The sequence below is a fragment of the Pinus tabuliformis genome, chromosome 7 (assembly GCF_031772625.1).
Source record: "Pinus tabuliformis cultivar Carrire ecotype Pingquan chromosome 7, CPIR1, whole genome shotgun sequence".
Classification (NCBI taxonomy): Eukaryota; Viridiplantae; Streptophyta; class Pinopsida; order Pinales; family Pinaceae; genus Pinus; species Pinus tabuliformis.
Genome location: NC_142293.1, coordinates 2,066,638,913 through 2,066,664,017, shown reverse-complemented (window position 1 = coordinate 2,066,664,017; position 25,105 = coordinate 2,066,638,913). Strand labels below are relative to the sequence as shown.

The following is a 25,105-nucleotide window of genomic DNA, read 5'->3' as shown; positions in this document are numbered from 1 at the left end:
TTGAATGTTAAGAAATAATATTTATTTTGTAAATAGGTTATATAATTCTCCACCAAGTTGGCTTCAATTCCTTCAAATGGGCCTCAAAGAGTGGCTTCGAATCACTATATATACCGATGTTATCAGAACCGAACCGGTGATCGAACCGAAAAACCTTGTGGACCATGAACCAATCGGAACCGATAAAATAAACGGTTGACCAAAAACACATAATATTCAAATTTTAAAGAAAAACATATAAATACATGTGCATCCATATGAATCCAAACCATTTATACAAAAATAAGCAAAAGTTCTCATTATATAACATGTAAGGGTGCACATAACCAAAATAGCATTGAGTGTAATCCATCTCTAAACTGAAAATACAACAACAAATAGGCTCTAGATGGTCTCTAGCATCCCAATTAAATCATGCTACAACAAATACCTACATATCATCAAAATCGTTGCCTATATTGGGATCTTCGTCATCAATATAACCCTTTAAGCATTAAAATAAGATAGAAAAAACGTAACATGTCAAGTCAATATTTTTTTTGAGTGATGGGTACATTTTTAGTAGAGTCACGATAGAGGAGTTTGACAACCAATGCCACTAACATCAAAGTACATACAGTGATTGGTGCTCTTTATTAAATACTAGTTCCTTACTCTCGTACATCACAAAATCTAATGGAAATGTTGCAATCCTGATATCTTGAAAAAATGTTAAGGCAGTTGGATTTTGAGTGAAATCTAAAATTCTACTTTCTCGGTATGAAATCCAATGATGTTACCATGAATTGCATAGAAATAATAGGACCATAGGCTTGAATATTAGGCTGAAGACGATAGGCTTGAATATTCAGCTGGCCTAGGGCAGAATTAGAAGTGGACCAACCAAATGAAAAAATAAAAAAAGGCAAATTTTTGCGCTGACCTGGGAAGGTACAAACTGCATGAAACTGGTCTCGAATATGCCAGTGTGATACCTAACCGTCCTATTCCTATTCAGAGGCCCAGTTTGGACCAATTTTGGGCCAAAAGCGGCCGTACCGATCGGTTCCACCAGTTTCGATACGTTTCTAATAACATTGATATATATCCTTGCTTTCGACCTATTGTGGAGATGATCATCAAGGAGTTCTATTTGCTGTAGAAGAAAAGATGAAGTGCGAAATACATAAAAGGAGAATCTATCCTATTGAAGGAAGAAAAGAAAGTCAAGCAAAAGAGATTAGAAGCCTCACGAAGATTTGAATTTTGTCATACTCTGCCAGACTTGCGAAGAGACTGAGGTAATTGTAAGGAGCAAACCGAGCTTCAAATTGTAGAGAGGGACAAGACCCTTGATCAGGATAAGGAGGCTCATCTAGGGCTTGGTGCAAATTACAATGAGGAGGAATTTTTGAGTTTGGATTGGATAGAAATATTCCTTTGTGTCTCCTCTAAAGGTGCTCAAGTTTTGGTGGAATTCCCATAGTGGATTCTCCATAAAATTTGATGCCCTAGTTGTCACATCAAGAGGGGACCCTAGAGGCTAATCCTTCAACTTAGGGATTCCTTGAAAGCAATCTTTTACATACTTGGTAAAGTAAATCATTCATTGCCTTCTCTCTCTCCTACCTTGACTGTAGATGCACATATATATCGTGTCAAATTTCAACCCTAGGTTTCATCTAGTTTTTTTTACAAGGGGTTTTTAGTGGAAAGTCTTAGTAGCTTCTCCCAAAGCTTGCACTTTTGTTCAACCTTTCCATTGAATGAGCCACCTTGCCTCACTCCAAACCTATCATAGAAACATTTATCACGAGTAATATTGGGACTCCTCCCGTCGGTGAAAATCCAAGAAGAGTAGGGGACTTGGGCTATGGTGACAGTGGGCCTCTGTCCAAAGTTCCAAAGTGTTGTTGTGCCTCTAGCTTTTCCCTCTTTACAAGGCTTGCTAGTTTGTGCAATAACAGACCCTGCTAAAAATGTACCCATCACTTAAACAAAATCTTGACTTGACATGCTTTGTTTTTCTATCTTATTTTAATGCTTAGAGGGTGATATGGATGACAAATATCCCAATATAGGCAATGATTTTGATAATAGGTAGGTATTTCTTGTAGCATGATATTGTTTGGACTTTGGATGCTAGAGGCCATCCAGACCCTGTTTGTTGATGTATTTTCAGTTCAAAGATGGATCGTTCTCAATGTGATTTTGGTTATGTGCACCCTCACATGCTATGTAAATGAGAAAATTTGCTTATCTGTGCATAATTTTTGGTTATGTGCACTCTTACATGCTATGTAAATGAGAAAATTTGCTTATTTTTGCATAAATGGTTTGGATTCATATGGATGCACATGAATATATATGTTTTTCTTTAAAATTTGAATATTTATGTCTTTTTGGTCTGTGGGTTTTTTGGTCCTTTTTTTTACCGGTTCCTGTCCAGTTCCGACCGGTTTTGGTTCAAAGGGTTTTCTGGTTCGATCACCGGTTCGGTTTTGATAACATTGCCTCAAAGTACATGAACCCATCAATAGTGCATGGAGAACATGGCCAGCTATATCCTCGTGATTATCATATCCATTGACTGCTTGCTGTTTGAAGTTTATCGATCTGGACAAATGAGGCAGATTTACTGCCCCAGGATATCTGAGGCTAGTTTTGCTTTGATTTTGTTGGACTTGCATAGAAATAATGTCCCTAACTTTCTCCAAGTAACTGTAGATCCTTTCTGTGATAAGTGAGTCAGTGATCAAGAATATCCTTTCTGAAGGTGTCTGGAAATACTCCCTTCTGCTCATTGGATAAGTGTGCTGCTGCTTTTTTAATCCTTCTTGCATGCTGAACTAGATGTTTGCCATCTCCACATTCCTTCACTGATCTGGGCAGTTTCAGTCTCTTGCCCGACCACTAAAATTTTGAACAAGTTCTTTACATATCCTGGATACAACACAGGGTGAGGAGTATGATGTCAATTCTTTAAGAGGGTATGCCATTGTGTATAAAATATTATTGCCATGTGCTTATGGGGGTAAAACTAAATTCAAGAAAAGTTCTTTTTAAAGGTAAGGATTGAAACTCCAGACTTGCTGAAGTACTCCAAGTGATAGGAAAGTGGATTAACATCTAAGCTGAAATGACAATACATACTTTATTTTGTCTACTTTTTGAGAATTAGTTCATTATTTTTTGTTTTCTCTGTTGTTTTCCTGTTTTCTTCCCGACTAGGAACTCAAGCTGATAGGAAAGTGGATTAACATCTAAATTGAAAATTGCATCTAATGATGATACATATTTTATTTTGTCTAGATTTTGAGAATTATGTCATTATTTCTGGTTTTCTTTGTTATCTTCCCGTTTTCTTCTTGATTAGGATAAGAGTGAGTTAGCTTGAGGTCTGAATCGCAATCACAGCATTGGAACTACTTTGGGTATTGTGCAGGTGCTTTTACTTGGCTGAATCTTACAGCTTGGCTGGCAAACACACAGAAGCATATGCGCTCTTTTCTCGTGCCCATGAGCATGCAGAGTCAGCTTTACAGGGTTACCGGAGGCTTAAGAATACAGACAATGTATGCAGCTTGGTTAAATATTTTTGTTATTGGTCTTTTGAGAGATTTGTTTTGTATAAAGCAATTGATAATCTAGCAGGATTACTATATAGTTTGTTGAAAAGGCAAAGGTTTTTTCAATGAATCTTTTTATTTTATTTTATTTTGTAAGTGAATGCAAACAAACATATACTATGTCAGGAAAAATATAGTCATTTCTAATTTCTGCTTGGATCGTAAAAAATTTCATATGGGGTGCCAAATATCTAAAGAGATCTTTCTTCTAGTTACATCTGCATTCACTTGCTGGGCCCTAAGATCATCAATTTTACATCCAAAAAGGAAGGTTAGCACTATGGGACTTTACAAGCTGCCTCATTATGCCCTTCCTGTTTACTGTAGATAAACAATAAATTATTGTCTAAGCTGGTACTATTGTCTTCTTAATCTCTAGGCTGAAAAGCTTCCCCGAAAATGATGGGAATAAAGTGCAAATTTATTGAGGTATGATTACGTTCTATGTCATCAAAACTTCTGTTGAAGGATATTGATGATTATCTTCCCCTCCCAATGTATGGCTGCTTATATTATTTTTCTTCACATATCTCTTGGCCAACATCTTTGCCATGCTATTATTGGCTTCTCCCATCTTGCCAGTATATGCATAAATTTGGTTTTTGCAATCATCAATGATTATTCCTCTTACCATAGATCTTCTCAGGTTGCCATGAGAAACCCCATCAAAATTTAATTGGAAGGAATGGGGGTCAGGAGGTTACTGTTGAAATTTCTAAACGTTACCCATTAGAAATCCCTCCTGCATTATCTGGTTTATTTCTCCTACTTGTTTATTCGTTAACAAGTTATTTATTCATATAAATACTGAAAATAAACACAAATGCAACGGTAACTCATATACAAATCAACAATTGAAATACTAGACAAACACACAAGGGACACCGTTATTTTTGGACAATAGTCCCCAGGAAAACCCAATGTGGGAAAACCAATGCAGCAATTTTGAGGGTTTGATTATTATGCAGATTTCTTGAGTACAACTAGGCTGCCAAACTGGCTCACCCAACAGATATTTTTATGGCAGTAATACCACTTCTAAGAAGCAGAAATTCAGCGTCTCAGCACTAGTCTACCCCATGAAAATCCTTCTGGCACTTCTCCAAGGCTCTGCGTCAGCCCTGCTAGCCTCTGCGTAGCTCTAGAACCCTCTGTGTTAGCCTTCTGCCTCTCCGCGTCAGCTCTCTAGCCTTCTGCGTCACCCATGCAGGCCCCTCAGCCTCTGCGTGGCTCCTGCTGCCTCTGTGTAGCCTCCTCAATCACTGCGTTGACCCTCTGGCACTATCTCTGCCTCTTTGCTATGTACTCACTGCCCCTCGCTACAACTCGGATCACTTGTTCGAATTTTCTCAACAAACCCCGCTCTAGAAAATCAAACTAACTGATCAATCTTGGTGTATCTCCAACTGACCCTCAATCCTCCTCTTATACTTTCCCTGTTGAGTCTTCAACCAGTGTTTTACAACTCGGACTCGGACTCGGACTCGGCCGAGGATCGACTCGGACTCGGACTCGGACTCGGCAATGACTCGGCCGGCTCGATTTCAATGACTCGGTCGTTGTAAAAAATACATTAAATATTTATTTTTTTATAAAAAAACATAATTTTAAATATTTTAAACATAATTTTAAAGATTTTCATTCAAGTTTCCAAACACACAACATTATAATATACATGGAAGACAACATATGATCAAAGTAGGCTCATGAACCAATCCATTATATCAAAATGGTACGGTGTACCCAATGGCAATAGTAAATACATAGTCAACTGTAGTCTGTCATACATGATCAAACTTATCAAAGACTCAAGAGTCAAAACAAAATACAAATAACCAAGGAGGCTAGTAGCTACTGCCAGAGGAGCCAAGATCATCTCGACCAATCTCTGGATCATCATCATCAGAGTCAGACAAGGGGCCCCATGGCTCCTCCTCATCATCATCGTCTCCAACTGCAACTGTAGAAGTGGTGCCAGTACCAGTACCACTAGGCTGTGCAGCAGATGCAAGCTGAGATAGAGTACAAATGCGGCTGCGCTTCTGTCGTGGTTGAGCAGAGGAAGGCGAAGCACCTACAACTGGAGTCCTACTAGCTGGCTGTGAGACTGAGGCTGGTGGATTGGGATCTGCATTCAACTGAACACGCTGCAGTGGATCTCCAACATCAATTTCATCAAGATCCTCATCAGGATCAAACTCTGGTAGACGACTCTCCACTACCCAATCTGATGTTGGATCAATGTCTTCCAACACAATGGGATCTGAATCAGGTCTTTTGTTCAGCAATTGGTTCCGTCTGAGCCGAAGGTTGTATTGGACAAAAACTAGATCATTCAACCGTTTTTGCTCCAAACGGTTTCTCTTCTTTGTGTGAATCCTCTCAAAGACAGACCAATTGCGCTCACACCCAGATGCACTGCAAGTTTGACTCAAAATACGAATTGCAAACCTTTGCAATTCAGGGCACTGGCCACCAAAGGCCTCCCACCATTGTGCTGCAAAAAACATAGGAGTGTAATGAATTATGAGTTAGATGAAGGCTGAAGCTCAACAAAATTACAAATTATATCTAACTTTCAAATTATAAATGATTTAACAAACTTTAATAAAAAAAGTAAAACCATTAAGAAATTGAAAATTGAAATTTTTGTTTACCTGGCTCATCTGCTTCTCTTGCAATCTTTGCTAGGTTCTTCCCAAAGGTACCTGTTGCATTGCTGAAGGATGTGACCTGCTGATGTATCAGCAGCTGATCAGACTCCGATGGGACCATGCGCTCAATGCAATCAACCAGTCCATCTCTGACCTCCCCCCTCAAAGCTCCTGACTCCTTAGCTTTATAATGATACCGTGGGTTCAAAAAATACCCAGCTGCATGTATAGGGCGATGGAGTTGATTGTTCCATCTTTCATCAATGATTGCCCAAATGGGCCCATACTTTGCCACTCTATCCTTGTATGCTGTCTTTATTTGCTCCTTTGCTTGATCCATAGCCTCATAAATGAAGCCCATAGCCAACCTTTCCCCATCCACCAACCGCAACACCTTAACTAGTGGCTCAACAACCTTCACAATCTCTGTTGCCTTTCTCCAAAAAGTTTCATCATGGACTTTCCTTTTCAATTCTCTGCCTTCTGGTTTGTTAGACCAACTGCTTTTATTCCAATCATCACTGGAAAACATCTTTTGCAAGTTTCTATGTTGGGAAAGCATAGATTGCAATGTCAAAAAATGTGTAGCAAATCTAGTGATGGCAGGCCTAATAATATCCTTGCCTCCAGTGTGTTTCCTCATGAGACTCAAAACCAGTGTATGATTGTAGATAAATTTTGTTATGCTTTTGGCATTATCTACAGTGTTTCTGACCCAATCTAATTTTCCAATATCCTCAAGCATGAGGTCTATGCAATGTGCAGCGCATGGGGTCCAAAAGATGGTCTTGTGTTTTTCCTCTAACAGTCTACCAGCAAGAACATAGTTAGAGGCATTGTCTGTGATGATTTGAACAACATTAGCCACCCCCACACCCTGAATAACCTCATCCAATAGCTGAAACAACAAGTGGCCATCTTTTACCTTATCAGATGCATCAACTGATTTTAAAAACATGGTTCCCTGTGGGCAGAAGACAAGAAAGTTTATGATGGTACGGTTTCTTTGATCAGTCCATCCATCTGACATGATGGTACACCCTGTTCTTGCCCATGATTCCTTGAAATCTTGCAAATACTCATTAATTGATGTAATTTCTTTCTGCAAACGAAACCCCCTTAGCTCTTGCATAGTAGGGCCTTTGAAGCCTTTTCCAGCAGCGTGTATGGCCTCAAACATAGGCTCATAATATGGTGAACGAGCAACATTAAAGGGGATATCAGCATCATACCACCATCTAGCTATGTAGTCACAAGCAGTCTCCCTCAATTCTTTCTTCCAATGGTCATCTAAAGTGGGCTGAGCAAGACCTTTACTAACTTCAGGACCATGTGCATCTGATGGAGAGGAGCCTGAGTGAGTGAAAAAACTTTTGATAGTCCCATCACCCTTCATTCTACCCTTTCCCTTATCTTGAACAGAAGCAAAAGAGGGAGGAACATAACGGAAAGGGTTTGATGCATCAGTTTGAGGGATAGAGGAAGAACCCTCAAACTCATAGTGGGGGTTGGCAGCCATCATTCTTTGTATCTCCCTCTTCCTCCCAATTTCAGCCTGTATCTCTTTTTGCCTAGTCTTTTCTTCTTTGATTTTTCAAAGCTTTCCAACAAAGTCTTTCTAATCTCCCCAAATTCCTCAGATTTACATGCAGTAATATTGCCTTTAATCCCTGCCAAGTGTTGTTTCAGCCTATGAATCCCCCCAGGACCTGACTTAATTTTCCTATGGCAAAACTTGCAACACATCTCATCATCAACCATTTCAACATATGCCCAAGCAGCATCTTTTGCTCTAGGTGCCATTTTTTGACTAGGAAAACAATCTGAAAATGAAAAAAAGAAAGAAAAAAATTGATTCAATGTTCATTTATTTGACTAAAAACACTCTCTAAGCTATCTTGATATGCACCTAAAATTTACTAAGTAAAAACAGATTTATAGAGGTGGAAAAAAATACCTCCAGGCACAAACTGCCTCCTCAAGCTTGCTCCAAAAATCAGCTCCTCAATGCTGCTCCAAATGGCTGCCCAAGAAGCTCCTCACTCCAGCTACAATGCTCCTCCAAGACTCCTCACTGCTGCTCCAAAACAAGCTCAAGAACTGCTCACTAACTCTCAAAGAAGACTCTCACTCAAATGCATAAGACTGCTGTGAGTGAAATGAGAGCTTTTGGCTGTCTTAAATAGAGTTTGGGAGGGGGAAATGGACCCCAAAAGCATTAAACAAATCACAATAACCCTTTCAGCTCCACAAACCCTAACTAACTCAGCCAAAAATCAGCAAAAAAGTGATTTATTTTTGGTAATTACGCTGCCCCAGCCGCACTTGAACGAAACGGCCGAGTCATGACGGGACCCGGCCGGGTTGACCGGGTCAGCTATGACTCGGCCGAGTCATTGGCTGACTCGGCCGAGTCATAGCTGACTCGGCCAGCCGAGCCGGGTCAAGGGCCGGGTCACCATTTTTTGTAATGAAACGGAACGAAACAGCGGTTTCCGTTTCGGTACGACTGTTTCGTAAAACACTGTCTTCAACGACCGAGATTAAGTCTCTAATCAACGACTAAGATTAGATTTGGCTTGATCCATGTCATTTAGAACATTCTCACCCAATTTTATATCAATACCCATTAATAATTTGTTTTTCCCAGTGTTACTTGGGAGCGGGAGTGAAAGCGGCGGGGAGCGGGAGCGACATTTTAAAAAGCTCCCGGTTTGGGAGCGAATCCCGGAGCGATATATATATATATATATATATATATATATATATAATTTTTTATATTTTGATACATATATGTCGACAATAACATGTAGATTGATGAATTAGATATAAAAAACATAAAAAAACATAGATTGATCATTGAACCATCAACCATATAACATCATTCATCTAGAAGTTATAGTCTAGATTCTTCATCAATCACGTCTACAAGTTAGTAACATACAACATATTGAGTCTTGTAGTCGTGAATCTTGATTCATGATTCATCAATCTTAAAGTTTCAACTAAAATCTTTCAAAATTGAAAATTCAATATATAACATTTATCATCATTGATCGCCAAAGTTGTACTTGTAAGCTAAATTTAACCATTACAAGAAATAATATCTAACATGAAATGAAATGTTATAAAATGAAATGAAACAACTTTCACGAAGCATCATATTCATAATTTAGAATCATTACCAATGAGTTATAATTGCCAACTTCAAACTTCAAACTTAAATTGTCACAGCCATATATTGTTTACAAAAAATATCATTATGACATGAAAGAGTTAATACTCAACAGTTATGAAAACTAATAGAAACTAGAAAAGACAAGTAAACAGTAAATCTATGATTGCCACGAGAAGTGTCTAATGTATGAGCAGGTCGTGGTGGTCTTCTAGGAGTCTCCTGCATAGACCGACGACCAGAACTAGAAGGCACATGCCCTCCACGTGAGGGTGTAGATGGAGGTGGCGACAACAAAGGAACAAGACTCGGAACTCTAGCACTGCTATTGGATGGTGGAGGTGGCATGGTTGTTGCTTCATCTTCCTCTCTTATAAGTTCCGCTTCCAGTTCTTCAAGATGCATAGTGCCATCCTCCAAATTATCATCCTCTGGGTGGTTGTCCCAAATTTTATATGTTTGATCCTCATAAACCCGATCACAATAATGACTCAACAACCTCAAGTTGTAGTGCACATAAACCAAGCTCTGTGCCCGGTTTTCATTGAGTGGGTTTCTTTTCACATTATGTATGAAGCTGTAGGTGCTCCAACAACTCTCTGCAAAAGAAGTATTTACAACCTATGAGAGAAATTTTTTGCCAATTTTGGAAAAATTCCATGTCCGCCATATGATTCCCACCATGTGAGAGCATCAAATCTATCTCTATCTTCCATTGCATGAAAGGTACCAAACAAACAAGTGCCACTAAAGTATCTGCCTAATTCAAGGCGCACACTAGCACATTCCTCCCTGTCAAGTATCAACTTTTTTCATGCTTCCAAATATCCTTTAGATACCTCTTCATCTATATGAGGTTTGGCCCTAACCCCACCCCCTGGTGCAGGTTGGCCCAACCAAGATGTAGAGTAGTATTTTGGCGTAAGGATATACGCCAAGCAATGTAGTGGAACATTAAGTTTATCTCACCGTACACACACACAATTGTGAATCAGTTTGTACAAATTGGGATCATTGTTATGAACAATATCTTTTATTTGCCCCAACATGGTATTCATCTGCTCATACACCTCGCCAATCACTGGTTTATATGTATCTGCAAATCGAATAATGTGATAAATGGGCTTGGTGAAATCCAATACTTGCCTCACACGTGCCCAAAACATACCATCAAGAGCGTCCTCCTCCACTTGTTCAAAACCATGCCTATCAACTACATTTGTAGCCCTTTCCTTTAATACCTGCCAGTGTGGACTTGATACCATGCTAGCCAATGACTCTCTTACCTTCAAAAGGCGCCTGAAGGTGAGGTAATAGCTACCAAATCTAGTCCTTGCAATCTTCAACAACTCCAATCTTGAGTGACTGCGGAAAAGGCCATGGGTATTGCTATGATTTGTAATAAATTTTATCATTTGTTTGCCTTTCTTGTACAAATCACCAATCGATTTGTAATATTCTTTTTTGTTCTTAACAATATCATGCATCAAAAGGTTCATTGTGTGAACCAAACACCCAGACCAAAATATGTTGAGGTATTTATCCTCAATAATTGCTCCCGATGCCTTACAATTAGGAACATTATCAGTGATGACTTGGATGACATTGTATGGCCCAACATGGTCAATTGTTTCAAGTAATGGTTTTGCAATGTTGATGGCGGTCTTGAATTGAAAGAAAGATGGCACCACTAACAGACACAACAAGAACACTTATCAATGGATTGCCTTTTACATTTGTCCATCCATCAGATACAATGCACACCCCATGGTCAGTCCAAGAACATGTCATTCTATTCAAAGAATGTGATATTTTTTCTTTTTCATGATCAAGTCCAACAGTTCTTGCCTTGTCATACCAGGGTTCTTGTATTCTTTAGGGGCATCATTTATGGCGGAAACCATTTCGTGCCAATAAGGTAAGCGAAGAAAATTCAATGGTATCCCACATGCATAGAGAAACCTGTAAACTTTTGAATCCACATCATTCCTACACCCTTCATCAAGGAAATCTGATATGGTTCTACGCCTTAAACCTGGTGACCCTATGCCTCCATATTCACTTCCTTGGGAGGATCTTGAAGGAGTTCTTTGTGCATGTGATTGTGAGCTTGGTTCAAAGAAACCCTTTGATTTTTTAGATTTGTATTGGACTTCCTCCTCTTCCCTTATGTATTTGGCTCTATCTGTTGCTGACACACCTGTACAAGTTTTGATTCCTATTTGTTTATCTCCATCCCATGGCATTTTCCCACATAGGTGTTTTCTGGCACGGGTGTATGAACCTGTGTAATTATTGTTGCAATGGGGGCAATGAAATTTAGTGGTTGCACCCCCTTTCCCTGCTTCAGGCCTATTAACATATTTTCACAATGGGGTTTGGTCTTGTTTAGTTTTTTGAGCTGACTCATGTTCACTCTCCTCCAGCGCCTCCTCACTGGGGTTTTCATCAAATCCACTATGCCCCCCTTCATCATCCCCTTCTTCATTTTCAATTTCAACCCTCCTTTTTCTACTCTCCAGCACCATAATAACCAAAAAAGGAACCAAGAAGAAGAAAATGCCAAGAAATATACCCATGATGTTTGAAATTTGAAGTTTTGAATCTGCAAAATTTAAAAAAACGGATTGGGAATGGGAAATAGAGAAAAATTTATTTATTTATTTAGAAATTAGGAATAATTTAATAAACATTAAAAAAAAATTGTTAGACATTCTATTCAATATTGTAGAGCGGCGAGCCTACCTCTTTGGCGTCCAATCTCCCCTTGCAAGCTCTTCAATCTCCCCTTGCTCCTTGCTCTCTTCTCACTCTCTCCTTGCTCTCTCTCACTCTCTCCTTGCTCCTGAGTCCTCACTCTCACCCTCTCTCAATCTCCCTCTCTCAATCTCAATTGAGCTCTCACTCTCACTCTCACAATGATAATGAAACCCTCCTACCCTCCCTCCCTCAATTTATATAAAAAAAACCAATATTTTTCCCGCCGGATTTTTTTTTGTTCTTCTAATTAATTTATCTATTTATTTATATAATTCTACGCCATCCGCTCTCGTCCATGGAGCGATTTTTATAACCGGGAGCGGTTGGGAGTGATCGCTCCCAGAGCAACGGGAGCGACGCTCCCTTCTTCGCTTCGCGAAATGACAGGGAGCACAAATTTTTTAATGGTAGTGTGCTCCCGACTTGCTCCCGAGTCGCTCCCGCCCAGAGCGCAGATTGGGAGCGGGATCGAGGGGGGGGGGGCACTCCCCCGCAACACTGGTTTTTCCTAAGTTTAGACTTAGGAACTCCATTAAAAATATTAATTATTTTAATATCTTTTTAACCAGATGGAATTTTCTCAAACCATTTCTGGGTTTTGGAGATCTCACATGCTTTAGCCTCTCCACCAATTTTGATGGCTAGAGCACATCCGATGCTACCCCAAATCAACAGTTACTAGTACTTAGTCAAATTCTAATGTATCTGAAGGTCTGTGGTCCAATTTTAGCTCCTGGATTGCAATTTTCCTTTGTCAGTTTTTACTTATCATCCTCTGAGACATGCAGGGCTTAAATTTTCAGGATATGGCTGCTACTGTCTCATGGATATTTTAGGCAATGATTTGGAGGATCAGATTCTCTCTTAGCCTCTTATCCTGAAACAACATTTTATTTCTTTCCTTCCAAATATTTTAAATCATGATGCCTGGTATAACGTCCTTGACTGTGTTTAGAATCTATTAATTTTAGATAACAATGGTATGTTCTATGCTTGTAACAATTACTTCAATGTCCTTTTATTAGCCCAATGACAATTCCACTTTAATTTCTAGTAGAAATCACATAAACCATTAATTCACATTGGCAGTAACTGTAGGTAGGACATAAACAATAATTGCAAAAGACAAGAGAACACCGATATTTAGCTAAAGCTAGGGAAAAATCCCCAAAGGGGGAAACCCTTAATCAATCCTTCTTATTATCAAATATCAAATGTTCAGTAGAGAGAGAATATCCAATAGAGTACAATGATGAAAGTCAAAGTCAATGTGACTTGACTTTTGCAAAGAATCCAAACCAATATCCAACTGATGAAGTCAAAGTCAAATCTGATCAAGTTGATGGAAGACTGCAATTCTGAAAAGTCAACAATAGTCAACTTTCCCTAACCAGACAGAAATTAATGGTCAACACAATAGTCAAACAACTCCTCTTGAGCTTGGTCAAAGTCAAGGATACTTGGCCTTCCTTGGTGGTCAAACAGCAGAAAAAACAGTTAACATATGGTGGTCAAACAGCAGCAAAAACAGTTAACAAATGGTGGTCAAACTTGGTCAAATGATGAAGTCACCCTGCGGTCAAAATAGTCCCTCAAGCCTGCAGTCAAACCGAGTCAAACAGTTCCTCCTACCTTGATTTTTGTGCCAAACAATGTGTCCAGCTAGGACAGATCCTTTCTTGGTCAAAACACAGTCAAATAGTCCCTCAAAGTCCAAAAGTCAATGCTGGTCAAAGTCTCCTTCAGAATAGTTGCCTCAGATGTACGAACCAATCAGATGAGGAGAGAGAATGATGTGTGTGTGATGTGCCAAATGAGGTTGAGGGTCTCCTTTATTTATATGCGTTGGAGGGGGATCAATTTGTCTAATTTGACCCCAAGCCGACCTTGACCAAATGTGCACCTGTGGGCTTGACATCAAAAACATATTTCTCCTTGTCCAAATTTAGTGCTTCCAGGGTCGATTTTGGTCCTCTTGAAAAGAGGAATTTTGTCCAATAATCATCTTAGGCCAATGAGCTGCCCAAAGTGGAATTTGGCCTTAGTTGCACATTTTAACAAAATCTCATCCAAGTCAATTCCTGATTAATTCCTAGACTTCTACTGTCTGCTTTCCACTCATTTTAACACCCACCATACTATAGTAGTTTCTGATTATCGGACTCTTAATAGTTCCATCCTTTGCCTTGTGCAACATCACACACTTTGAAGGGCCTATATATGCTTATTAGTCTCACACATCTTCCTTACATATTTGCTGATCTTTTAGCCTCAAAGAAGTGATAATCAACCCAATTCAGATAGGAGCATTTGTTGATTCTCACTTCCCTACTCCCAACAACCTTATCTAGGGATCTAAAATACCATCATCAACATATCTAGCAATTAACAACTTTGTTCTTGTTGCATTATCAAATGCAACTGATTTGAACCTTTGGCTTATCACCAGTTCAAGACTCCCTAAGTGAGGCATCTAGTACAGCGCAACAAATATGTTTCTTTTTGCATCATTTTTGGTAGTATCTATCTGGAACTTGTGAAAATTCCTTAAACTCGGGAATTCCTACTGCAGCAGATATGATATTTATTCTACTTGTTAGATTTACATGAACAAGTTATTTGCAGTTTCCTACAACAAACATGGAAATACATACACTGTAGCCTACACCATTTAAATAATATGTCGAAACAAAAAACTGAACAATAGAGAAGGATACAACACAAATGACACAGTTGTTTTTGGAAAAACGTCCTGAGAAAAACCCAATGCCGGAAAACCGATGCAACAGATCTGAGGGTTTTTATTATTAAGCTAAAGTATTTCTGAATATAACTACTAGATGCTGTAAGAATTTACAGGGTAAGTTCCACAGAAAGAATACCAAAAGGACACCGCTCACAACCAGATCTCAAATCAATACACCAGTATTTTTGACGTGGTTAAAACCCTCAGAGTGCAAGGAGGGAAACAGTCCACGGCCTGTCCCAACGTGGGTACTACAGGCAATTTATTAATCAAAGAATGAAAATTTACATAAGCTTCTCTCATGCACGGATTACCCGAACAATGACCCTCCATGCGCTTTAAATAGAACTCATGGACCAATCGGGTGTCAAGCCACGGATCAAGTGTCGGTAATACCGAGGTGAGAGTGAACCGTCGGATCACTACATATCGTGACCGTCGGATTGTAAGTTACAAAATGTACAACGGTAAAGAAACACACTTTACCTAACTCTAACCTAACTCTATACTAGACCAAGTTGAACTTAACTATATCCTATGTGTCGGAATATCCTAACATCCCCCCTTAAGAACAACTTGGGATAGGATTGAAGGATTTACAAATATGACACAATAGGAGAAGGAAGGAGGCACTAGAGCCTATCCCCCCTTAGTGACAACTTCCTGAACTCCAAGCATATATCGAAGTTTAGTGAACTTCGCCTCTGTGAGAGCCTTTGTGAAGATGTCTGCAACCTGATCATCTGTTGGACAATATTGCACTTCAAGAACATGGTCATGAATGAGCTTTCTGATGAAGTGCATGTGTAGTTCAATGTGTTTGCTGCGCTGATGCTGGACTGGATCTTTGCATAGCTGAATGGCACTTTGATTATCACACCAAAGTGTGGTTGGATGCTGCTGCTCAAAGCCAAACTCTGATAGGATCTGACGAAGCCACAAGGCTTCCTTACTAGCTTCCACGGCACCACGATACTCTGCTTCTGCTGACGAAAGAGAAATGGCAGCCTGTTTCTTACAAGCCCATGTAATAGGTCCTGAACCAAGAGTGAAGACATAACCGGCAGTAGACTTCCGATCATCAAGGTCACCAGCCCAATCAGAATCAGTGAAACCAACTAACAGAGGAGCTGCTTTGGCACTGTAATGAATCCCAAACTGTACTGTACCTCGAACATAACGAAGTATTCTTTTAGCTGCTTTCCAATGACTTTCACGGGGGTTTTGCATAAAACGAGCAACAAGGCCAACAACAAAGGAAAGATCAGGACGAGTATGGGTTAAATACAAGAGTTTTCCGACAAGTTGACGGTATAAGGTAGCATCAACTTCAGGAGAAGTACAAGAGACTGAAAGTTTGACTCCAGACTGAAAGGGAGAAGGGGCTGGCTTACAGTCTTCCATGTGAAAATGACGAAGAATATCACAAGCATACTTGGACTGGGAAAGGAAAATACCTTCTTGGGATTGCAAGACTTGAAGACCGAGAAAATAGTGTAAGTGTCCTAAGTCTGTCATTTCAAATTTCTTTTTAAGGCTGGACTTCACATGGTTTATAAGGTTGGGATCACTACCAGTAAGAATAAGATCATCAACATAAAGAACAAGGATGATAAGAGAGTTGCCCACTTTCTTGGTGTAGACAGTATTGTCAGAATGACACCTAGAAAAGCCAGATTCTAAAAGAAAGCTATCCATTTTGGCATACCAAGCCCGAGGAGCTTGCTTGAGGCCATAAAAGGATTTCTTAAGTCGACAAACGAGGCTGGAGTCTGTTTGTATGAAGCCAATGGGTTGTTCCATATAGATTTCTTCCTGCAAGTCCCCATGCAAGAAGGCAGATTTAACATCCATTTGATGGACTTCCCATTTTAAAGAGGCAGCAAGGGAAAGAACAAGGCGGATAGAGTTCATTTTGGCAACTGGAGAGAAGGTTTCAGTGTAGTCAATGCCTTCAACCTGTGAAAAGCCCTTAGCAACTAGACGAGCTTTATGTTTATCAACTTTCCCATCTGGTCCATACTTGGTTCTGTAAACCCATTTGCATCTAACAAGTTTGCGTCCCTTTGGTAGAGGAACAAGATCCCATGTATCATTTGTCATCAATGAATGATATTCTTCATTCATAGCTGCTTCCCAATGTGGATGGCCTGAAGCTTCTGCAAAAGTGTCAGGATCATGATTTACTGGAGCTTGAGCCAGTAAAGAAGAGGCTCTTTCAAACTGAGAACGTGTACGTCGCTGATCTGTAGGATCACCGGCAAGATCACCTGCTGCATCCCGAGTAGCACGGACCCATCTTGGAAGTTGAGGATCCTGAGAAGGTGGGGGAGGATTATCATCCTCGCTTTCATCATCAGAAGAAGAAATGTTTTCAAAGATAGAAGAGATAGGAAGAGGTGGCACATCCGCCGGACTAGGCTCGCAGGCCGATTTATTTTCATCAAATTTTACATCTCTTCTAATGATAACATTTTTGGACTTAAATGGAATAAGTCTATAACCTTTTACATCTTCAGAATATCCAACAAAAGTACATTTCTCACTCTTAGGTTCTAAAGCTTTATGCTTTTCATCTGGAATATGGGCCCATGCTTCACTTCCAAACACACGAAAGTGACTTACATCTGGTTTAATGGAACTCCAAGCTTCTTCTGGAGTGATATTCTCTAGAACCTTAGTAGGAGTGCGATTGATTATATAATTTGCACAATTAATTGCTTCGGCCCAAAAACTAAGACTGAGTCCTTTAGATTGCAGCATACAATTAGCCATTTCCTTTAAGGTGCGATTTTTCCTTTCAGCTACACCATTTTGTTGTGGAGTGTATGGAACAGTATGTTGCATTTGAATTCCATTTTCGGTGCAAAAGTTGATGAATGCGTTTTTAACATATTCTCCACCATTATCAGTTCTTAGCTTAAGAATTTGATGTCCAGATTGTTTTTCAACAAATGCTTTGAAGGCCAAAAAAGTGCTAAATACTTCGCTCTTGAGTTTTAAGAAGTATACCCAAGTGCGTCTAGAGAAATCATCAATGAAAGTTAAGAAGTACTTGCAGCCAGAGAATGAAGCAACAGGAAGAGGACCACATAAATCACTGTGCACAAGCTGTAAAGGGGCTGAGGCGTGCCAAGAGGCACGTTTGTCAAAACTGTCCCGATGATGTTTTCCGAGTACACATCCGGAACAAACACCATCTTTGCAAGATACCATAGGAAGACCTGTCACCATATTTTCTTTACATAGATGCTGAAGGGAGCGATAGTTTAAGTGACCAAACGCTCATGCCAAAGTTTGCTCACTTCATCATTATGAGCAACAAATACTGAGGGAAGATGGGATGACCCAAAGTTGTGAAACTTATACAACCTTTTGGAATCATCAGCAAGACCAGTAGCTAGAATCTGTTTAGGATCTTTTAGATCCTTGATTACAACATCATGAGGTGAAAATTCAACAATTTTACCTTCACCTGAATGAGTTATCTGATAGACAGATAGAAGGTTGCAGGATAAGTTTGGAACACATAATACATCATTGAACTGACCATTGTCTAGATGAACAGTTCCAGTCCCTACAACATTAAGAGATCTATCATCACCAACATATATATTTTTGGTGTTACAATCATTTAAAGAAGAAAACATGGCTTGGTTTTTGGCCATGTGACAAGAGGCTCCAGAATCAATGAGCCACTCATGAGAATGAGAAGAAGAAGAAGATACATTTAATGCATAACCAGACTGAGATGATTGACGATGACATGCAGAAAGTGCCGTTCCGGAAGTTGAAGTTGAAGTAGGCTCCAGATGGATGTTATGTTTCTTCATTGCGGCTTCCAAGGCTTCCATCTTCTTAAAGCATTTAGATTCTAAGTGGCCATCTCGATTACAAAAGTTACAATGTCTATCAGTCTTCTTCCATTTGTTTTTATTGGTCTTATCATTTTGCTGAAATGATCTTTCATTTTGAGGCTGAAATGGTTTAGGACCATTCTTTTGAGGATATGACTTCTTAGGATTCTTTGAATTTGGTTGCTGCTGGGCGGCTAACGCTTTTGTGGAAGAGTTTCCAAGATTAAGAAGACCAAGGTGTAAGAGTTTTTCTTGTTCTCTTATTAAGGAATCACAAAAGGAGTCAAAGGAAGGGGCCTTGTAGTCTTGTCCTTGACAAATGAAAGCTTCCCTTGTAGAATGGAAAGTGGAAACAAATACAGAGTAGGCTGGTCCCAACTTAGTAAGGATGGAATAAATAAGGTTACCATCATCTTTCTTAACTTTAACACCTTCCAAGAGATATCTAAGGGTCTTGAATTTTGACAAGAAATCTTCAATGCAAGAAAAATTATTAGGATCCAAAGTAAGAAGCTCATTTTCAAGTTGATGGGATCTAATTTCATTTTTAATCCCAAAAACTTTAGCAAGTTTTTCTAATGCTTCATGAGGAGTCTCAAGTCCTGCAATGTGGAATCTAAGATCAGGAGAAATAGACATCCCTATCAAACCACGTGCTTGATCTTGTCTATTTTCCCATTTTGCCGCCTTGTCTTCATCTTTGGGTTTCTTCTCTTGGTTTGTGGCTATTCTGAAGAGACCTTTACTTCTAAGTAAATCTTCCATGTATTCTACCCATTGGAAGTAGTTAGTGCTGTCAAGAATGACTTGGCATGGACTTTCCATTTTTTTTTTAAAAATGAAGCTGAAGATGCTGAAAGTAAGTGTACCAATGGATAGATCTCGAAAAAATAGGCGGTTTTAAAAAAAACGGCTCTGAAAAAGGCTTCCGGATGAAGAAGTTATGGCTTTTTAAAAAAAAATTGTTGACGTTGCCGGCAAAGTGCGCGAATGTGCGGGAATGAAAAAATCCGCCCCCACAAAATGGAGACTTGAACCCAAGACCTCTACTCTCTAAAAATAGCTTTGAACCAATTGATCTATACAAAATATTTGAGAGAGAGAGAGAGAGAGAGAGAGAGAGAGAGAGAGAGGAGGGGGGGGGGGCCCTCGATTTGCGTGCTTGCCTTGAGAAAGCTCTTTTTCCCTACAAAACACAAAACACAAAACCCAACACGAATATGCAAAGAAAAACGAACCTTGCGGCTCGAAGTTAGCTTTAGCCAAAAAACTAGAAATTAAAAAAAAAAAATCTCAAAGTTAGCTTTAGCCGAAAAACTAAATATTTTTCTCAATGTTTCTGATTTTCCGAGATCACACTAAGGTGCAGGGAAAAGAGCATACGCATGAGAAAAATCTTTCCTTTCTGTTTCTGATTTGCCCAGATCGCACAGAGTCGCAGGGCAAAGAGCATACGCAGAAATGAAAGGTATAGATCCGGTTAAAAAAAAAGGCTAAATAAACTGAGACCGAAATAAGCAGAGAGAAATTAACAGTAAACTGCAAAAAAAAAACACTGTATACCTCCCGATCTGAAAAATGACGCAGCTAGGGCTACCGGAAACCTTTTCGCATGAAACGAAAGGGGTTCCTCACTGGAACAGATGCTCCAAACGCAACAGAGCAGTCCTCTCGGCCCGAAAGCAGTCAGAAACAACAGATCTAGGAAATGACAGCCGCATGCAGTTCTACCGGCTTCAGATTTGGATCACCAATGGACGCGGCCCTCAAATCGCTCTGATACCATGTAAGAATTTACAGGGTAAGTTCCACAGAAAGAATACCAAAAGGACACCGCTCACAACCAGATCTCAAATCAATACACCAGTATTTTTGACGTGGTTAAAACCCTCAGAGTGCAAGGAGGGAAACAGTCCACGGCCTGTCCCAACGTGGGTACTACAGGCAATTTATTAATCAAAGAATGAAAATTTACATAAGCTTCTCTCATGCACGGATTACCCGAACAATGACCCTCCATGCGCTTTAAATAGAACTCATGGACCAATCGGGTGTCAAGCCACGGATCAAGTGTCGGTAATACCGAGGTGAGAGTGAACCGTCGGATCACTACATATCGTGACCGTCGGATTGTAAGTTACAAAATGTACAACGGTAAAGAAACACACTTTACCTAACTCTAACCTAACTCTATACTAGACCAAGTTGAACTTAACTATATCCTATGTGTCGGAATATCCTAACAGATGCCTTCCCTACAATCTAGTTAAAGAGAAAATCACTTAGCAGAAGAAACTGGTGAGGTTACCTCTCTCTACACTGCAAGCCTTAGCTAATCCGGTAGTTGAACCAACGAGTTCCTCGACTACTTCTGTGCTGCCCTTGATTGGGCCTGCATTAGCCTCTAAGGCACTGCATCACCTCAACTGAGAATCGATTTGCCCTCAAAAGCCTTTTCCAACCCTCATGGCTCAATGTCAGCCTCTTCAACAAACTCAGACTTCTGCGCTGAAGGCCTCTGCGTTGCTCTGTGTGAGCACTTCCTGGCTCTGCGTCACCCTCTTTTCCCTCTGCGTTGGTTCCTTTGTGTGTCTGTGTGTCTCTTTGCCACTCTGCTAAGTATTCTTGGCTTCAGAGAAGATCCTCTAGCCAAAACTTCTTCTGCCCCTCTCTGCGTGATTACTACAAATCACTACGTTGCCTCTAGCTTCAACAATTCGATCTGACTGATCAACTCTCTATATGTCTTCCAAATGACCCTCAAGCTTCCTTAAATAATCTTATCGTTGACATTCAACGGCCCAGATTAGAAGCTAATCAATGGCTAAGATCATTTCTGTTTGATCGTCGTCTTCTTCTAGAAGTTACACCCACAGTTAGATTAATACCCATTAATTATTTTATTTTTTAAAGTTTAGACATAGGGTCCATTAAAAATAATTAACTATTTTAATAAAACTGTCTCCGGATGGAATTTCCAAAAACACTTTCTGCGTTATTTGGAATACATGTGCCCAAGCCTCCCTGCAAAATTTGAGACTTAGAGCACATCCGATGCTACCAGAAATCAACACTCTCTCTTAGCGAGGAATGTGCTCTAGCAATGCCTCCCACTGAAGCATCACCCTGACTTCATAACATCGTCCTCTGCGTTGCTAATGTCTAACATGTTGTCCACCAACTACTACACAAATGCTACATCTATACTGCTGCTGACCCTGCCATTGTCAACACTGCATTTTTATTGCAACTCCCTTTGAAATTATGCATCCACGTTGCTGCTGGCACTACCGCTGCAAACTGCCTCTATACTGCAAACTGCTGCTGCTACTACATTAGCAACTGAAAACATCCCAAATTACTAAACAAGTGTTCAACATAGATGCATCTCGATGCTGAAGATTTGACTATTGCTAGTCCCACGCTATCCCTTTGAAGCCACTGCGTTGCTGCTGCTACTGCACTGCGCCTCCCTGCGTTGCTCCAACCCTGCACTACGCTGCTCAGACTTGGCGTTCTAGCCACTGCATTTGTTGCTCCAACATTCCTCTACACCATCTGACACTTAGTCCATCCTGCTACTACTGATATGGGCTCCCATAGCAAGGAATTGATCCGAGAGGTGAGCTCTTCAAGGATGTTGCCCATCTGTAGCTCTTTCAAACTACAACTCCAAATCAGCCCACCTCCGTCCTGGTGGTATCTTGGTTGTCATGGCAAACTCCTCCTCCTCGATCTTCGCGGGTGCAGCCTTCGAATCGTGCTTCTCATCTTTGTTCTTCTTTTTGAGGGGACACTGTGTTGCATAGTGACCCATTTCACTACACCTGAAGCATTTGATCTTCGAGACATCCTTCATCTGCCTCCGCTGCTCCTGTTGCCCCTTCCATGCAAGGGCTGCATTCTCATCCTACTCCTTGGGCTTCGACCCACTGCTGCTGCTTCCGTCAAGTTTACACTTGACCAAGTCTCTCCTTAGCTTTTCTTGCTTGAGAGCTTCCCACATATCATCCCAGTTCGACAAAGTCGCCCTGCCTAGGATACTCTGGACAAAGACTTGCCACTCATCTGAGACAGAATTGAGGGCCAGTCTAACCAACTTGGACACGTAGACCCCACAGATGCTAACTCATCACGGGTCTCTTGAAGCTTCGTTAGGAACAAATCTATGCGCTCCCCCTTCTGCATTTGTTTAGATCTCAGTTTCTGCTCTAAGTAGATCTTCTGCTGCTCGGAAGATCCCTGATACAACGTAGACAAAGCATCCCACATCTCCTTAACAGTTCCTCGGCTAGCGATGTGACAGACTACATGATCCTTCACTCCATCGAAGATCATTCTCTTTGCCTTTTCCATTTCTACTCGGTACTTCTTTAGCAGATCTTGCTCTGTAGGCACAACCACCACGCTGTCGACATAGGTCTTGAGAGCATGCTCATCTAGAAGGAATGGCATTCTTGCCTCCAGATGACATAGTTGGATGTTCCGTCTAATCTATCTTGACCCCTCAAACCACTGGTTGCGATCTTTGCCATGAAAATGTTGAACTACTTCTCTCTACTTCTTACTGTTGTTGCTTAGCCAATAAGAAAATGGACTTCTTGGCGGGAAGTCTACTGAGGAAAAATTTCCCTCACAGTGTTTCTCTTCTCTTCTGACGTCTTTTTGCCCCGTAAAAGGGCCTGCAAAAAAAACTACATCTCACCAGCTCTTCCTTACACTGAGGCTCAGCGCTGCTCCCTTTGCCACGACAAGATTTTGACTGGAAGCCCTTCCTCTTTGTCAACTCACTCAGAGAGAGACTGCCTTGAAATTTCAGCCCTTCGGCTTGGACTGCACAAACCCCTCTAGGGATTCGAACTGTTGCCTTCTGCAACTTTTCAACCTCCTTTTCTGCTCAACGTTGGTTCTCTGGCATTGTTGTTCTTGCTTCACCTGCACTGCTCTGATACCATGTGAAAATTCCTTAAACCCGACAATTCCTATGGCAACATTGATGATATTTCTTCTACTTGTTAGATTTACGTGAACAAGTTATTTGCAGTTTCCTACGACAAACATTGAAATACATACACTACAGCCTGCACCATTTAAATAATACGCTGAAACAAGGAACTGAACAATAGAGAAGGATACAATACAAATGACGCAGTTGTTTTTGGACAAACATCCCCTGAAAAACCCAATGCGGGAAAACCAGTGTAGCAGATCTAAAGGTTTATATTATTAAGCTGAAGTATTTCTGAATATAACTACTGGATGCATTCCTGACAATCTAGTTACAGAGAAAATCACTTAGCAGAAGAAACTAGTGAGATTACTGTTGAAGAATCTAGGGCAAGCATAATTACATTAATTCTTCGTTACATGATAACAATTTGTGAAGTATTTAAACAATTTATCTTAGCTTGATGTTTACTTCATTATTAGCATGTGTATGTTAACTTCATCAAATTGCTATCAAAACAAAAGAGACAAGAACACGAATGTTTGGCTTTCTGCCAGGGCCAAAACCTCTCCCTCTTGGAGAGGAAAACCCATGCATAAATTCTTCTTATAGAGATTCCATTGATGAATACCAAGACCATGACCCTTGACATAGCTAGCCTCTCCAAGACCAAGACATCTTATCCTCTTCCTAGCTGAGTTCGTCATGACTGCTGTACTGCTGAAGTCATCACTGTTGTATCACTGAAGTCTTCATCATAGCCTCTTCATCATATTACAAAGATCTCTTGTCTCTATTGAGATCTTCATTGAGATCTCCCTTGATCAATGTACCGAGGGCTTTATTGCTATTACACCATATTTGAATCATCACTGAACCTTAGCTCGAGATATCATCATGTTGATTATGAGCAACAAAGAGTATACGTTATAACAGAAGTTCTGAGACAGTGAGATTGAGGCTATGTTAGGATAGTCAGGATCCCGAGGTTCTTTCCATCACATACATACATCCTCTGTCATGGAACAAGTTCACCGAGGTTGTAGTTACATTCTTGCCCTGAGGTCTTTACCTTCTATATAAGTCGAGACTGTGAGTGATGTTGTAGCTCCTTGTTATGCCAAAAATGTGATACATATATATACGTATGCCGAGATCAAACATGATCTCCATGAAGCTGAGACTGTAATATATACACAGTCCTCTTCATCCATCTGAGATCTGCTCGTGTGAGATCACTTCGTCATCAATTAGAGATTCGCCTTCAGGTATGCCGAGATTACCCAGATCTTAGATTAATGCGAAGTTCTTCATACATCTGAGGTATTGCTTGACTGCTCCTAATCCCCAAGCAAGG

The 25,105-nt window shown here is 40.2% G+C and overlaps 1 protein-coding gene across 1 annotated transcript in view; it reads left to right on the top strand.

Moving 5' to 3' along the window:
• LOC149256804 (signal recognition particle-related / SRP-like protein) overlaps positions 1 to 25,105 on the top strand; it is a 395,315-nt gene that overhangs the window by 323,828 nt on the left and 46,382 nt on the right. The window contains exon 11 of the mRNA XM_089460884.1: positions 3,425 to 3,554. Coding sequence (XP_089317010.1) covers positions 3,425 to 3,554 — 130 coding nt within the window. The remainder of the gene's footprint in view (positions 1 to 3,424; positions 3,555 to 25,105) is intronic.